This window comes from Pteropus vampyrus, unplaced genomic scaffold (assembly GCF_000151845.1).
Source record: "Pteropus vampyrus isolate Shadow unplaced genomic scaffold, Pvam_2.0 Scaffold127, whole genome shotgun sequence".
Lineage (NCBI taxonomy): Eukaryota > Metazoa > Chordata > Mammalia > Chiroptera > Pteropodidae > Pteropus > Pteropus vampyrus.
The window spans coordinates 2,311,540-2,328,821 of record NW_011888908.1 but is presented as its reverse complement, the minus strand read 5'-3'; the positions used below and the strand labels follow the sequence as shown (position 1 = coordinate 2,328,821).

At 35.6% G+C, this 17,282-nt stretch overlaps 1 protein-coding gene across 6 annotated transcripts in view; it reads left to right on the top strand.

Annotated features, from left to right (window-relative positions):
• Positions 1–16,288, top strand: part of UBE2W (ubiquitin conjugating enzyme E2 W) — a 52,831-nt gene extending 36,543 nt beyond the window's left edge. For 4 of the 6 annotated variants that reach the window (XM_023534601.1, XM_023534598.1, XM_023534599.1 and 1 more), the window contains 2 exons: positions 1,200–1,275; positions 15,723–16,288. In XM_023534601.1, coding sequence (XP_023390369.1) covers positions 1,200–1,275; positions 15,723–15,895 — 249 coding nt within the window. In that variant the 3' untranslated portion in view covers positions 15,896–16,288. Of the gene's footprint in view, positions 1–1,199; positions 1,276–7,114; positions 7,137–9,205; positions 14,629–15,722 lie in introns of those variants that run through there. The other 2 variants (XM_023534602.1, XM_011366937.1) reach the window with 2 other exon arrangements.
• The last annotated feature ends 994 nt before the right edge of the window (positions 16,289–17,282 follow it).

Here is a 17,282-nt window from a genome sequence, read left to right as displayed (position 1 = left end):
AAAACTTTGAAAAATTAATTATAGGAGTTCTCTAAGGTTTTTTCTTTCTTAAATAATTGTTTTTGAAAATTGGTTTCTAATAAATATACAGATAAAACGAGTTTATGAAGTTATTTGCCATAGTAGTAGCAGTTTATTCCGCATGAACACCAGTTATGACTTTGTGAGACAGACAACAGCAGATCATCTGTTCTGTGATGTAGTCAGGCATCTAATTTCATAATATTAATTTCTCAGAAATTTTCTTACTGTATTAACAGCATAATCAGGATATTTGTTTAATGTCGAATGCTTTACTCTTTCCTTTTGTTTAGTTATTAACATTAACCCATGGGGGCATTGTGAAGCTCCCCTGAGATCATGGTTATGTATGTGAGCTTTAGAAGGACCAAGCGGAGTGTCTGTTTTCCTTCCTGCTATCTATGTGTCCTTTTCACCTTTGCATTTTGGTTTGACCTATCATATTATCTACAAACCTGCCCTCAGGAGCTTTAATACAGTTTTGACATGTTTCCAGATCTTTGTAGTATCACCCATTTCATGTATCTGATTAATATCCACCAGTTTTCAGGAAAATTCTCTGTTATCTCTCTCTGATGTTGTTGGCATCAGTGCTGGCGATGCATTTCCCTCACAGACTGGCCACGTGTTTTTAATGTGGTGCTGGTTAGGGCACGTGTATGGCAGAAGTGCCAATATATCTTTCCCCCTTTTTTCCTCTTATATGTTGTTTGGAAACTGAATCCTTTGGTCTGTCCTTGATGATACTATCTTACAGAAAACATAATTCTTTGTGGAGGTTTATAAGTTGCTGTAATTTCTCAGACAAACTTAATTAGGTTGACTTTTCTGTTTTAAATTAGCTTTCAACAGTAATAACTAAATTATTTCCGGGGAGATAAAATAAATGAAACCAAAATTCTTTACAACCTAATGCTCGCACTTTTGGTTGCTAGGCACACTCTAGTAATCTTACTAGAATCTGCCCAAACCACACAGGCATGCCCCTTTATGTTTACAAAACAATTTCAGTGTCAAGAGTCTATATTTCCTTGACTATATTAAGTTATGCCATTAGCATTTATATTGATTTTTGTGCATCCTGTAATAGTTTTGCTAAAGCTTTTATTAAAACTATTTCTCCCTTATGTTTTTCTGTTTTACAACTTCTTATCTATTTAAACTCTTTTTGGTTTCAGAGACGACCACCAGATAATTCTTTTTATGTTCGAACATGTAACAAGAATCCAAAGAAAACAAAATGGTGGTATCATGGTAAGCAGTTTTATTTTAGAATAATAACACTTTTTAGCATTTTGGTTTGAAAGATTACATATCTGCTTGAGAAAAAGAAGAGCCTATGTAATTGATGTTGTATTTTTGTAACATGGAGAAAATTTTTAAATATTTTAAGGTATTTTAACAGATAAATTAGAATGGCTTTTTAATGGGGCACAGAAAACATACAAATAAAATCTAAAATTGCTTTAACATTCTGCAATTCTACCATTTCATTACAATGAAGAAGTCCTTAATAATCTTTAAGTCAGATTAGAATGAGTTACTGGGAAACCTGTTATTTAAATAGAAGCTTTGATGCCTTGTGTACTCATTTAGTTCTCATCCTGTCTGGTAGGGGAGGAGTAGATCGCATGGTTAGAGGTGACCCATTAAAGAAAGCTTTTCCTATCCTAATAGTTGTTCCTCAAACAATTTGAGGTTCTTTTGATTGTAGCTTTATGAATACAGCACTCTCAATAATTTTAAGTTTCTATTCTTGTTGAGAGGGTGATAGTAGCTTTTATAAATGAAAGCTGCTGTCTTTCTAAACTGACCTTACTGCTTTGCCAAGAGATGTTTGAAATTAAAAACAAAAAGCTTATATTCCTTGGTGTACATTTAAAGCAAGAGAACAAAAACCACCCCCTGTGATTTTGTATACATAGGAGCATTTTCTTTGTTTTGCGCTTTTTTTAATGTTAACCTAGTAAGAAATTAGAACTGACAAAACTAATAGGAATATGGCCTTTTATCCCCTTACCTTTCTGTCCAGTTTGAAACTTGTTACCTCAGTTAATTTGAGCCAGTTAAAATTTTTTAAATTAATTCTAGGAGTTCTGTAAGTGTCGAGATAAAAGGTGCGTAGAGTCAATAAGTAGCGCTGTACCAGCAGTTACAGATTTGTAAACAGAGAAAGAATAATTCCTGGAGCCACAGAAATATGGATATTTGGGATAATATTAGTGAGAAATACAGATGACCTAGGAGAAGAGATAACAAAACTGATGAGCTATGAAAAGTAGATACTTGATGAGAAATTAGTATTATTAAAATATGTATATTCTTTACAAATTGTAGTTTTAATGTAATTCAGTAAAAATCCAGTGGAATGATGGGGTGGCTGCTTGAAAGATTTTGGGAAAAAATAACAGGTGAGAAGATCAATTTGAACTTTGAACTAAAGAAAATGAAGAAGAATTAGTCTACTAGACACCAAAACATTAATGTTAGAAAAGACATTAAAATAGAATTCCTCTTCTGTAGGCTGCTTTGTATATAAGATTTGAATATGTGGCAAATAAGGTGTCACACACAAACCAGGGGGAAGGGAAAAATTAGTACCTACCTGATCCTCTTAGAAAATCGGTAATCATTTTGGGAAAGAGACATTTACATTTTTATTTCATATGTAAAATATTTCCTGTAGATTGAATTAAGTAGTTTTAAAAAATCGAACAATAGAAAAAGTGTTAAAAAGTTGGGTATTAACTCTGGAGGAAGGAAAAATTTCTAAAATTAAACGGAAATCGCAAATTAAACATTTAATTATAAAATTTAAACCTTTTATAAAAGCACCAGAAACCCTCAAATCACAGTCACTATAAAATTAAAAAAATAAAATTGTGAGAAACATAGCTTATTAAAAATAAAAACCATTTATAAAAGTTGCTTAAGAATAAATACAATTAAGAGCACGGGCTGGAAAACAACACACAAATATTTACATATGTGATGTTTTGAAACAGTGAAATGGCAGTTTTATAAAATGAATGCATTGCTAGAGGAGAGTAAAAGGTAGGAAAAAAAGTATTTTCTTACTTGGTGTAGTTTTTTAAAGAAGCAGTTCAGCAATATTTAGTAAGCTTAAAGTTCAAGATTGACCTTTTGTCTCAGTTACTAAACTTCCAAGAATTCCTCCTAAGAAAATCATGCTTAATAACGAGAAACATTTTATGCACGAAGTGCTCAGGGGAGCGTTACTGTAATGCGCACTCCAGTCCTGTCCTCTGTGCTGTGGTGTTGGCTCTGCATGTGCCGTGGTGCCTGCAGCAGAGCCTTCCACACACACCCTCCTGTCTCGGGAACTCCCACCAGAGCCTTGCTGAGCACTCTTTCCTTTAGGAAACTTTAGTACTGTGTCTAGAATGCTGGCTTTGTTTTAGTTTTTCGGATATTCCCAGGTAATGCTATATAGCTGGTCATGTGAGAACTTCTGTTTCACGGATTCTTAGATATAAAAGGACAGCTTTCCAAATAGGATGTGCTGATAAAGACGGAAGGAGTCCTTTCTGAGCACTGAGACTCCACTTAAATGTTAACAAGACCGTACTCTAGTTAAACGGCCCTTTACTTCAGTTTACATTGCTGGCTTCTCTTTCTTTTACATCCTCTTGCTGTTTTTACAAAGAGCCTTTAAAAAAATAATTCAATAAGTGTCACAGACCTTATATAGTAAGTTCTCAAATTCACCAAAAATTAAGATTAGTCGATCAAGAATATTGACAAACACAACTAAGTCAAACACTTTTTAAAAGTGTCTAAGATCCTAAGATAGTGGGCATTCTGTTTCACACTCAACCTCACTAATAATAGAAAACTTCCATTGTCTTCTCTATAGCGCTTTTAAACCAAATTTTAAAATTTGAGAAGAAATTGTCTGATAAATTTTAAAAATACATCTATTTTGAAAGTATAACCCTCTCTACCCCTGTACCCCACCCTAGTGTTTGACAGTATGTTCCTATTTTTCCCTTTCTTGTTCCCTCCTGGGGATATTTCAAAAAGGTAATCATCTTTCAAGTCCTCTGTGCTACCTTATATAGTTGAAGGGACTTAATGAGAAGTCCTTTATCTAAGAATACTTCCAGAATTTCTTATGACCTGCTTTTGAATAAGAAAGAAAAGTCACATAGTGATACTAGAAATATAAAAATTCTTTAAAATAAAATACATTTCATAGAAGTCATTTTTGCTAGTTAATAGTTACGTTACTGAGAAATCATACTTTCGTAACTGAACTGGAAAGGTCTTTTAATAGTTTGAGGATGGGTCATCTCCAAGTTTGCCAGAAAAGAGGCTTTTCAAACAAAACATCTTAATATAAAGTGGTCCAAGGTTTGTGTAGGAATTTTCCCAATAAACAGATTAAAAGTATCCCCCTCCATACAAATTAGCCTTTTTTTTTTTTTTTTTTTTTTTTTTAATAAAATGCACTGGATTCTGATTCAACTAAATCATGACTATCCTAGTACAATTTTAATCCTTGGACAGTATTCTTGTTCCAGGTACAAGTTTTTTATTTGTTTTTACTGGTAATTCTGTTGAAAACATCCTCAGTTCATTGACTTAAAAACCATTCTTACCTCAGTGTTTTCTGCTCCTGTTTGAACCCTGCCTGGTTAAATCATTTCCTTCCCACATTTTCCCTTAAGTCATCCATTTTGCTCTATGAGTGAGCCTCATATGAAATTAAGACAGAATAATAATAGTTTATACTTTGAGACGATAGAGCAGATGATCCATCATAAATACGGATGGGTGCATGCAGAGAATCTTCCTCGAACTTTTCCTCCACCTTTAAAAAGCTAAAGCATTTCAGCTGTGTAGCATATGTTGCCTTCTTTATACATTTTAGAATAACGGTTATAGGCGATACGCAAAATAGCCCACCTTGGTGTTGTAGTTGAATTTGGAAAATCTTATCAAAAAAGTAATACAAAGTAGAACACATCAGCTTTGTTTTAGAGTTTTCCAGATGTTAATGTTTTTCTGCTTAGCTGCTTTAGTTCCAGAAGGTCTTCACTGGTCATGTTCTCTTTATAACACCAAGTTACCAAGGAATATGGTCTTTTGTTATTTCTTAGTGTCATCTTGTCATCTAATTCTGAAAGGATCATGAAGTGTGACCTGCAAAGCTAAACAAAAAGATCAGAAACTGAACAGAGACTTGCTTGGGGTTGGAAGAACTCTCCGAAACACTCAATGTTTCAGTTTCTAGAACCAGGCAGAATCGTAGGTCTCAGGTATCAAGTCCTTTCTTATGGTGCCAGCTGACACGCTTGGGCCAGGGTGTTCGTCAGGTGTAATCGGAGAGGCAGGAGAGGTTCGGGGTTTAGGTGAGTGATACCTGTGTACTTCAAGGGGCTTCTGGGTGCAGGGTGGAGGCACTGTTCAAGAGAAACAACAGATCTGCAATATAGTTCATCTCCTGCTTTTAGAAGAGAACTCAGCTGACTCCAAAATTGAGCTGCCAGATACCAGGGTTGGATTTTTGGAAAAAAGATTTTCTCATATTAAATTTGTGATCTTCCACATTATTAGTTTAGTATACCTTGGAAAGTAGGCAGTCACTGCTACCTGCTGTTAATTGTCTTTGTGTACGTCATACCTTAACAGTCTCGTGCCATATAATGATATTTCGGTCACTGATGAACTGTATATGTATGACAGTGTTCCCATAAGGTTATAGCCTCATAATCTGTTATACCATGTTTTTACTGTACCTCTTCTATGTTTGGATACACAAATACCATTATGTTATTTTTGCCTACAGTATTCAGTACAGTAACATGCTGTACAAGTTTGTAGCCCAGGAGCAATGGTCTGTACCATATAGCCTAGGTGTATATCGTGCAAGTCATTGATTTGTGAATATATACTCCTTATTGTGGTTTACTTGAAGTTAACTGAGGTCATACTGCATTGGAATGCAAGTATTCTGTGTTGCCAACTAAGGCTGTGATCCACATGCTTTGAAAAATCAATTGAGTTGAGAGAATAGAATTAAAAAAATAAAAAGAGACCTAACCAAAATAGATCTTTGAAAAAACAGTTCATCTCAGCATACTCAAGAGCTGAGGGATTTACCTTTGGTTCAGCGCTAGAATCTTCCTTTGAAAACGGATCCATATCCAGTTCATTTACAAATGAATGAATGAGCCTCAGAGTTCTGTATCATAAAACAGACATAATTGTTCTTGAAAAAGATGAACTTTTTTGAGATTATAAAAACTATTTCAATGAGATAGCCAACTAGAATCCATTAATAATATCCATCTGTTTTTTGGGACCAATATTAAACATTTACAACTTAGTTTCAGAAATGATTGCTTTCCACAGATGGGAGTACAGATCAGTGGTTTCTGAAGCATTTTCCTTAAAGTGGTGGAGAATTGAGCAATGTAGCTTACGACTGCTGTTGAGTATCGGCTTATTGGAATGGCATAATGTTTACATGTTATATCCAGTAAACTGATGAGTTTGTAATTTTGGGAGGAGGAATCCCTTTTTTACAAAACTGCAGACTATATTCTGGTTCCATTTAGCTGAAACATTTCCTATAGAATCATAAGGATTGTAAGAGGATAGGAACATAAAATTATCTCAGACTAGTATTGACAAACTTCTTTTCTCCTTGCCTTTTAAATGCATAGATTTATCTACATTAGTTGTGAACCTTTTATTTGTGCTGCCTTTTAGGGTTACAAAACCATTTTCTAAATTCATGAGTCCAAACTTTTACTCGATCTTTGCCCTTTATTTCCTGCTGGATAACAGTTCCATTGTCTACTCTGAGATCTTTCTCGAATCGGTTTATCAAAGGAAAACTTTAATTCCCTAAACTGTTGAGAGACAAAACTAACTGTAAAGATGGGTTTTTTTTCTTTCTCGAGGTAGCATCCCACTTCGTATCTGCTGACCTATTACTGTGTTCCTTTTCTTCTAGTCTTCTGTCCCTGGGACTATCCAGGGAGATGATTTCCCATGTAATGTGATGGTTCTTATGCTAAGTGACCTTCTTCTAATGTAGCTCTCTCTCATTCACGTTTCCCAGATGCCCCGTGAAGTTAGCCATGGTAGGTGTCACCTCTTTGGAACTGGTAATTTGTATATTATCTTTGAGGGTATAATTTTAATAGGGGCTTTTGCAGTTCCAGAAAAAAATTTAAATAGTTAACAGATATTTTTTTTTTCAGGCCATCATCTTGCCACAAATAATTGAGCCAAGAGATTAAATTCATTGTATTATTACAGCACCTTTCATAGACCTGTATTCGTCTTGATTCAGGATGAGTTTACTGTAAAACTTTTTTTTTGTAAGCCGTTCCTAGTATCCAAGAATCCTTTCGTAGAGCTAGGAAGCTGTTCCTGCTAACAGATGTATTTTTTGCTTCTTAATGATGGCCTTCTGTTTTAGGGAAAAGGAGGCCATGGCTTTGGCTCATACCTGTCCTGTCTTCATACACAAGTGTTTGCTCATAGACTCTTGATTACATGCAGATAGCCATCACAGATTTGTAATGTTTAAGTTCCTGTGGGTTCACCTAGCCGAGATAATCGAACTCTTCAGAACTTACTTAGTATGCTTATTTCTTCAAGAGTACATATTCAAAGCAGGTGGTATCATATTAGTCCTAAATTTCCTTTAACATCCGACCCAAGATGGGAGCTGAGATAGGAAGAACAGCTTTACGTGGGTCTCCAACCCTTTTGGAGGTTGGTAGCACATTCTACAAGAGCCTGCTGTACTGGAAACTTCCAGAATGAACAACCTGATAAAGATGTATTGATGGTACCATTTATCAAAGATGATAATGTCTTTGGAGATAAAAGCTTATTCCTGGTTAACATTGTGTTCAGTTTGAATTTTATCTGTCACTTAGTGTATACATTGTCGGTATGGTACTAAACTTTATCTCCAGTAGTTTGACATATTAAGTAGAGTTTAATGCCATCTCTTAGCATAGAGATTTAAGTTTTAGTATTGATTATTAGTCTTAATTTCAAGGACCTTAGTGTTACAAAATACTCTGCTAGAGAAGTGATATTTTAAGGAACTTATTCATATTCTTGTATATCTTCTTTATTTCAGTTTCCACAGTGATTTAAGAAACATAGTGTCACATGACACTTAAGGCTATAAACTATCCACTTGTTTTCTTAAAGATATTCTTATTTATTTAAAGGATTCTGATGATTCAGTTATGACTTATTTTTAAAATCTAGTCTATTTCACCCGTTACATTCCTCTTAAAGTGTAGGATCATGGACTATTCTACTAGTTTGCCCGGAGTAGAAGTCAGTTTACTGTTTTTTAGCTCTCATTGAGCCTTTATGAACGGGAATTTTATAAGCAATACATCGATCCTAACATGGGATGGATGTAAAATATTTTGGGCAATTTTTCAGAATTTTCTCCTTGAGAGCTTTCACAACTTTTTTGGGTAGTTGCCACTAGTCTGACTTCTTTCTGAAGAATAACTGGTCTTCAGAATGAATCCTTCAGATATGTTTTGTGAAATAATTTCTGTAAAATAAGTCATGAACCCAAAAGATTATACTGTGTGTTACGTAAATGTTATGTGTTGAGGCTACCAGAAGACGTCACTAAATAATTCTGTTTTTTTTTTAATTACCTCTTTTGCATATATATATCTATACTTACTGAAAAACTCATTTTCTAAAGAAAATGACATCATTTGATTGACTTGGAGGTTGTACCTCATTTGCAAAGTGATTTCCTTCATAGATTAGAAACATGACTTGTATTATTCTGTATTAAGTAGCATGACAGTGTTGGTCAAGAGTTTAATTCCTGTCTCATTACCATTTAAAATTATTGCCCATAAAAGAATTCTCTTAAGACTGATAAATCCTGGATGTACGCTAACATGTATCAATTAATTATTTTAAATAGAACTAACATATTAACAATTCTTCATTTTAAGACTTGTGTGAACTACCATTTCCCTGAAAGACTAGGACTTGGCTTGATTTGTCTGTCACCTTTTATTTGCAGGGACTGGGGGAGGCAGGTCAGACATGTAAACCCCGTTCTTGCTGCTTGGGATTGTTTCTGTGTTAGACTGACTCACAGATGACTTACACATGCGTGACTTTTTTTTTTTTTCTCCTTTTCTTAAAGATGATACTTGTTGATGCCACTGTTATCATCCTCCTAGCAGAAGATAGTCCTACTGAGAAATGAGCACTTTGATCATTCAGTCTTTGAACTTTAACCTTTGACTGGAAGTGACCTATAGGCAATGAAGACTACTTCCTTTACTGCATTTTTACTCGTGTGCATTCTGGGCGCATGTTGATCGCTGGTTCAGTCCGGGCAACTGACATGCTTTTATTAGTCATACAGTATTAATGCAGGTGTCAGGAAATGTCAAATATAATTCCATTTTTTATTTTTATTTTTTTAAGCTTTTGGAAAAGTTCCAGGTCCTCATGTATTGTGCAATAACAATGACTTCCTTGGCGGTTTGGGGACGTTCGTTGCCGGCAATGGACGTTATAATAGGAAAAATTTTCATTAACTCCTGCCACCCAGTGATTAATGCATGATAGGGCCTATGAAATGAATTTACAGGTTATCGTGGGATTATAAATAAAGTGAGGGATCCAACATTACTTTGAAGGTCACCCCAACTGTTTATATTTGGATTCTATGCACTGTGATCCTAAGGTTTAACAGCATGAATTAACATGCATCTTTAAAGGACTGTAATGAAAGATCATTGCGTATTTATTGAATTGTTTATATCTGCTGTCAAATTGTTTTGACATGAAAGGTTTTCAAGTAACATTGGCAGAGAGGTACAATACGTTATCCCTATGGTGAAAATAAATTCATTTGTTGTATATAGTTCCTCGATCTCTGAAGTAAAGGTATGATTAATATAGGGTATGAGTGGTTTAATCAAGGCTTTATATTGGAAGTAAGAAAAATGGCAGTGATGATTAAACTGCTGCAGTCCATGACTTGGGCTTATTATTTGTACATTAACGGTTTTTCCAAGTAGATTACACTCTGTTACTTCCTGCTAGCCATCAGCATGAGCCCTACTGCCTAAACACTATTCATTTATTTATGTTTGGAAAATCCATAAACATTTTTGTTTGCAATTTTGTTTCTTTTATGTTTTAAGTCAAGTTTGAATGTTACAATACTTTAATTGAAGAACTTTTGTCAAGTTTTTTCTTGTAAATTTTCTTTACTTGTAAGTATCATCTTGTCCTTCAATCCTGTACCCTAAAATAAGAAATACATTTTTGACAGAGGCTTAATGTTTTAACAAAGAGTGTGGACATTTTTATTTTAAAATTTAGGCAAAAGTACACCGTAGAATGGTATGTTTGCTTACTTGTCTCACACAACCATGCAGTTACTTCTGAGGGATTTGTCTTGTTTTCTTGTTGTTTAAAAGACTTTGCTTCCAGCTAGATAAAAATTTTTCTACAGAAAAAAAAAAATTGTTGAAAGGTCCAGTTCTCAGTACCGTGTAAGTTAATGATAACTGCAAGTAGATTCTCTTTTTAAAAAGTGATTACTGTATTTTATAAATTACCTTTTCACATATGCAAAATCTGTTTCTACTACAATGTTATTTTTACTAATGTCTATTGTTGCACTCTTTTTGACATATCCTACAATGAATTTATGAATCAATTTGAACTTAAAAATGAAAGCCAGTTGGCTCAAAGGTTTGAAATATGTACCCCAGCAAAACCATCCAATCAATAATTGGCAAAGACTATTTTAAAAATTGTTTTTAATCTCTGTATAGATGACATTTTGTAGCTTTGTACATGTTAATTAAGGGCATATAATTTTACACTCTAAAGTATAATTGCTGAACTCAGGGTGGGTAGACTTCAAAATACGTCTGCTTTAGAAATAACTTGAAAAAAAGTAAAACTATGGCCAGCTACCAAATTGTGGACACTGTTCATATGGCTAGTTAGCAACTGCCACTTTTTAAAATTAAAAACATTTTCGTTCTATCTTTACTAGATATACCTAAGTTTTCACACTAGTCTCTATCCGTCTTAATTGGTCTGTTTAACCAAGACAGAAAATGTTGCTTGGAATGCTTTGAATTACTCTTAGTTTTTAAGTGCTTTTTAATTTGAAAATTGTAGCTGTAAATTATGTGGGTTTTTTTTTTCCCCCCATATTTTACATAACGGCTCTAACCTCCTGACTGACTTGACCATTTTCTGGAGTTGGGGTGGGGGAGTCTTCATACCGCTGGTCCTCTCACCGATATCCTTTTATAAGAAAATGACCTGTGACGTTTATTCACCAAAGGAATCGATATACCAGGTCAAAGATTAACAATGCTATACTATAGATTAATAGCTCATATATAACCTCAGTTGAGTTTTTTAATATAAACAGTATTTTAACATACCTCTCTCTCTCTACATAGAGATATCGTAAAATAAATTAAAATGAAGTGGAGGAAAGTAAAGGAAAACCAAATAATTTCGGTACATTTTATGGTTTAAAGAGAAGAAATTAAGATGAAATATCCTATAAGATAGACATACCAACCATTCAAAGTTTGCAATCAGATAACACCTCTTCATTACTCCCTTGAACTTAGGAATCTCTGAAAACTCCTTGCACTTGGATTTAATAAGTTAATTTTAATGTAAATTACATTATTAAAAGACATAAGACGTTTACCTGAGTCATTGTTCTAGAGAGGGCAATTAGTGGCTTTGTAATAATAAAAAAAATGTTTCTCTGTAATCATGTTGGATGACAACCAGAATGCCAAGAAAATGTACATAGGAACACGCTACTTCCCTCCTGCCTGCATCCCCTCTGTGGGGCGCGCTCTGCTGCGTAGGCCTGCGAATTATACTCTTGTATTTAGACAGCAGAACTTCCTTTTTTATTTATTTATTTATTTATTTTAAGGCCATTCTTCTGGTTTGCCAAATTCCGTTGACAGTGATACATTCAAGTCCTTATTTTGCATGCTTAGATCAGGAACTTGGTGCCCTTTCAAAAAAACTTATGTCAAGTAGGTATTAATGCCATAGATTTTAAATGGTTTTCAGTTTTTTTAAGATAAATTTTTAAAAATAAATTTTATGGATGTTCTCTTAAGGAATTTAATATTCACTTCTAAAGGACTTCACTTGTAATGTGTAAATTCCTCCTTTTAAGCTAGCAGGGAAATAAAGCCTTTTTTAATCCCTAGGGAAAAAATGCTAAAAATCGCTTTTCTATACAGTTCTTCTGGAAAAAGCTCTTAATCTCTGTTGTTTTGAGTAGGTACACAAATATTTGGTATAAAGTAACTAGAATAGTTTATTACTTTTCCCTTCTGAAATTTTAAATATATGCATATTTAGATTCCTGTGGTGGATAATAATTTTTTCAGATTCTAAAACAGGTCTCTAGTGACTGCTTGATTGTTCCCAGATTGCATCAAAGATGAATTGACAAATAATGGAAATGACTAGTGATATGAAAATGGTATGTAACCACATATTACTTGTTTCTGGTACTTGAGTCTTATTTTTTAAAAAGCCTATTGTTTTTGAGAATTGAGATATTTAAAACTTGTTAAAGCTTCTTCCTAAAAATAGAAGAGAAGAGGAGGTACTGTGTGTTCAAAAAATTTTTTTAAATAAAGATTTCGGTGTCACTAGGCCTTTATGGTTACTGCTGCTTATATTTCTTGATCTCACTTTTATTTAGTTTTTTGTACATATTTTAGCTGAATGCTTCAGATTGATAATTGTGTATATAAGTTGGTTTTTTATGAAGAACTGAAGCTTCACCATATGTTTCTCTTCTGAGGATTCATTCTCAAAACCAGCTGCTGCACTGTTCTGTGTTATGTTAATACCTTTGCATGATTGAGATCTGTGAAGTGTCTTAAGCCGCACCAACCAGCCCTAATCTAATCCTCTTCGCAGTCCTTTTTTGTTGTTTGTGTTTGTTTTTATCCCTCTTTTATTTGTTTTCCTTTCTGTCTTCTTACACATGTACAGTGTATCAGCCTTTAGCATTTTATTTCTGACTTACTTCTCAGTTTTTCTCCCTCCCTCCCTTTCTTTCTTCTTTCTCCCATTCCCCTTCCTTCCTTTTCCTTTTCTTGGGGTTAGGGAATCCAGAGGAAGGAAGATTTTTGAAATTTCTACCTCTCATCAGAATTTTTTTTTAATAAAAAGACTTCTGCCTACAAATAAAATACATAATTTCAGATACATAATTTCAGTCCATCAGCAGGTGGCAAAATTTGTTAAATTGGCTAAATGAGCTGTTAACTATAATTTAGTTCTTAACTACTAATATTAAGAGAATTTTGTTTACTTTTTGGGTGGTGACTCTCCCCAAACCTAATTATTGGCCCGCTGAATTAAATTACTTAGTAAATTAATTTTCATTTATTTTCACTTATTTTCATTTAAGTTTCTAAGCCTTTTTGAGATTTGGAACTCTTTCAGAAATAATTTATGGGAGACTTGCTTTCTCAGCATAAATCATGCATTCATTTAAAGATGGGCTTTTTTACATCAGTATCATTTGAGGCCCATGGAATCTAAACATGTCCTTCAAACTTAGATCTCCTGCAAGTTGAAGTTCTGGTTCTGACAATGGTACTGGTTAATTGAGGTGTTTATTGTGATTTTAATTCTCAAATGTTCGTGACTTATATTTGGGGATGAATCTCCAGAATGATTATACGAATATCTTTTTTATGAAAAATGTTTTGTCGATTAAAAAATATATCCAGAGTCATTTTGAATGTATGGAAAGAATGCCAGAACAGAAGCTGGCATATCTTAGCGTACCTAAAGATCTCCAGTTTTGCAAGTTGAGTACAGTTGACTGGGAAAAAGAAAAACAGCTCTTGTTCTCTTCCTTGGCACATACAGTGTCAGGGTTTTGAAGAAAGTGCTCCTACAGTACTTGTAAGCTGTCTTCTGAAAGGCAGAGCGTGGCTTCACACTGACTGGGCTTGGCTTGTAAAGTGTGACGTCACTTGTCAGATTTCCTGGTACATGGAAAGATTAAATAATCCTGCCTCTCATTTTAAAGCCTGAAGCAGGACTAGTAAGGAATTTGGTAGATTGTGTCAGATAACCATGAAAATGCAAGTCTTCATAGTTAACCATAGATTCTTTATATAAAGTGCAAATTGATTGTCAGGCTTGAGGTAAAATAATTTTAATAGATTATTAGATTCATTATCTCGTAGCCAAGAACTAAGTGCATGTTTAAGTCAAAATGGATTTGTTATTTTTAGTTGGTACCATTTTTCTCTCAATATTCAGAATTAAAGATTGTGCATTTTATTAATAGGAATGGAAGTTCGTGCTTGAGGATTTGAATAGGGTAGATGTATATATTTTATAAATTCAACTTGTAAAATATGTAAAGCTACTGCTTTTTAAATCGAATATAAATGTTAAGACATAAATCTATATATTATATATTTTTAAATACATGTACCAAACTTTTGTTAGTTGAATATAAATTACATTGTGTGCTTTATGGAATTTAGTAACTTTTAATAAAGCAGTTGTCCTTGACGTTTTTTCTGTAGACTTGAATACTGAATCGGATATTAAACCCCATAATAATGTAAAAATTTCTTTAAATAGCAGTTTCTCTTTTCAAAAGACTGGTCTTTAAAAGGTTGTGGGAACAGCCAGCTGCCATTTCCAAAAATGAGCGCAGCGGAAAGAAGCCGCCAGGGCCGCTCGCTTGTGTGGCGGGTCGCCTGACGTAGGAGTGTAGCCTGGTGTCCTGGTTCTCAAGCTTTCACTCAGTGAGTCTGGTTAGAGACGGCGTTTTCCGAAACCGTGGACGTTGGGACCTGGGCACTGGCTTAGTCACCTGAGCCTGGTGCTGCGCTTCAGTCAGGATGTACTGCAGAGAGCCTGCGGGTGCCTCTCTGAGTGCACAGACCCATCAGCTGACTGACCTAGCGAGGGACTCGTGAGCAGAGGGAAGGACGTAGCAGAAGAAGGGGACATCTCCACACCTCAGTTTCTCCGGCAGGAAGGGGTTCAGTGTGCTCTGCTGGTACTCTGGCTTCCTTCCACAGAGGGTCGGCTCACCCCAGGAGCGCCTTACTGGGGTGGCCATACTGCCACAAAGCCGTTTCTGCAGCCCTAACCCCTAACCAGCTCGATTCATAGCTGGCTGGGCAAATAAAAGATCCATCTTCCTTTGTACTTTGGTGGCATTCTCTCTTTTTATGATAATCCTTCAAATAATTTCTACCTCTCGTAGCAGGTACGACGTTCTCCACTAGTTTAAGCGACTTGGATACGTGCTTCTGTTGGAGCCTGCCCTGCATGCTTAGCACTCTTCACACCGATGTAACACGTAGCAGAATTAAACATGAACTGAGTTGCAGGGTCACATGACGCAGCTAAGAGTTTTCTGTGCTTGTATAATATAGTCCAAAGCCGTAATGGTCCTGTATCTGTCCTGTTGGGAATCCGTCAACACATCTTTTAAATTGCTTATGAGATTCCTTTTAATGTTTGCTTAAGGCAGACTCTCTAAGTGGGAGAGTACCTTTGTGCCCTTTCCAGTCCAGTGGAGTATGAAAATATTTTAATAAGAAAAGTCAAACTGAGAAACTAAGGTAGAAAGTATCTTCTCTTAACTATAGTTTTCAGTGACCTAGTGTGCGTGCATACGGAGCCTCAGGCGAGAACCCGATGCGGATGGCTCTACCCTGCGGAAAAGGTCTCCAGCCTGACAGGAACATTTTTTATCTTCAAGCTCATCCCCAAAGTGTCTTTCTCTTATCTTCCCTGTCATCATGGCGTTCTTTGCAACTAGTTATCCCGATGAAGTGTCTGCCACTATTGACTGGCCTTTTCTGACATGGTTAAGTCCTGTTGGGCCTGTTTTTAAAATGTCCCTTTTCTCCAGTCCCCTTGCCATGGTGGCTTTTCACTGCTTGGTCCTGGTGTTGTGAGGCGGCTCTTCCACTATCCACACACCTTGTTCCGTAAGTAGTAGCAAAACAGGAGAACCTTTTTTGCTGATGTTCTTCCCTGTTTCTAGAACATTCCATCTGCTTTTCTAGCAGAAAGATCCAGTTAAATAGCTACCGTTAAGTAGCTACAAAGTTACCGTCTTTGTCCTCCCCCATGCCAGTCTCCCATCCTGAACTGTGGAGCACATGGTCCTGTGATAACAGCTTTTAATAATAAATGTTTGTTGAATTAACTGGATTGCATTTGTCTTTTATCCTAGCTTTTACAAAGAATGTTATTCAGGTTCCAGCGGTTTTGAAACATCTAAATCACCATCTGTGACATGTTATAGCAGAACACCCTACCCTTCCTGTCCCAGTGAGTTAGAAAATAGTCAAGTAAATTCTTCACTGGTTTTGCTCTTTATATTAAAAGGTGTTTCTCATATCCTTGCTTTATCTCTGAGGTAAATTGCTTGTCTTGAATTTATTTACAGATCAAGAATATAATTGTTTTAAACTAAAAACATCTGAGGAACTCCGAGATCATGAAGTTAAACCTAACACTCATTAAAGTTAAAAATGGACATTAAAAAAGTACAGTCTCTAACTTAAATTTTTCAACTTGAGGGTGTGAAAAAACATTCAGTAGAAACCATACTTCAAATTTTGATCTCTTCCTGGGCTAGCGATACACAGTACAGTGTTTGATGCTGGGCGGCGGCAGCAAGATGACCTTGTCTGATGAGGCTAAGGTGCGCTCCCCGAGGGCAGGTAAGGTGTCCTGGGCTGAGCTGTGACTTGGTAGGGGAGATGCATTAAATGCATTTTCTACTTTTCGAGATTTCCAATTCGTAGGGTTTTATTGGGGTGTCACCCAATCATAAGGGAGCATCTGTCCTTGGTACCTCTCCTGTGTGAAGGATAGCAGATGAAACAGATCTTCAAAGTGTCCATGTAATAAAGAAGATGAGATTACAGTATAAAAAGTGATGAGCCCTAACAGGTGCAGATAAATGACAGTTCCTCAAAATCACAGAAATGAGTTTGAAGAAAGTACTGTCATGGCTCAGAAGCTACGAACTCTGTGGATGAGTTCTAGGCAAGAAGGATCACAAGTACAAAAGCCCTTGGGGAGCACTTGGGTGAGGTCGGCCCAGAGGATGGTGTGGCTGGTTCAGAGGTGGCCAGCGGGGGCACAGCTGCCGAAGGCCAAATGATGCAAGGCCTCCTGAGTCAGGGCAAGAA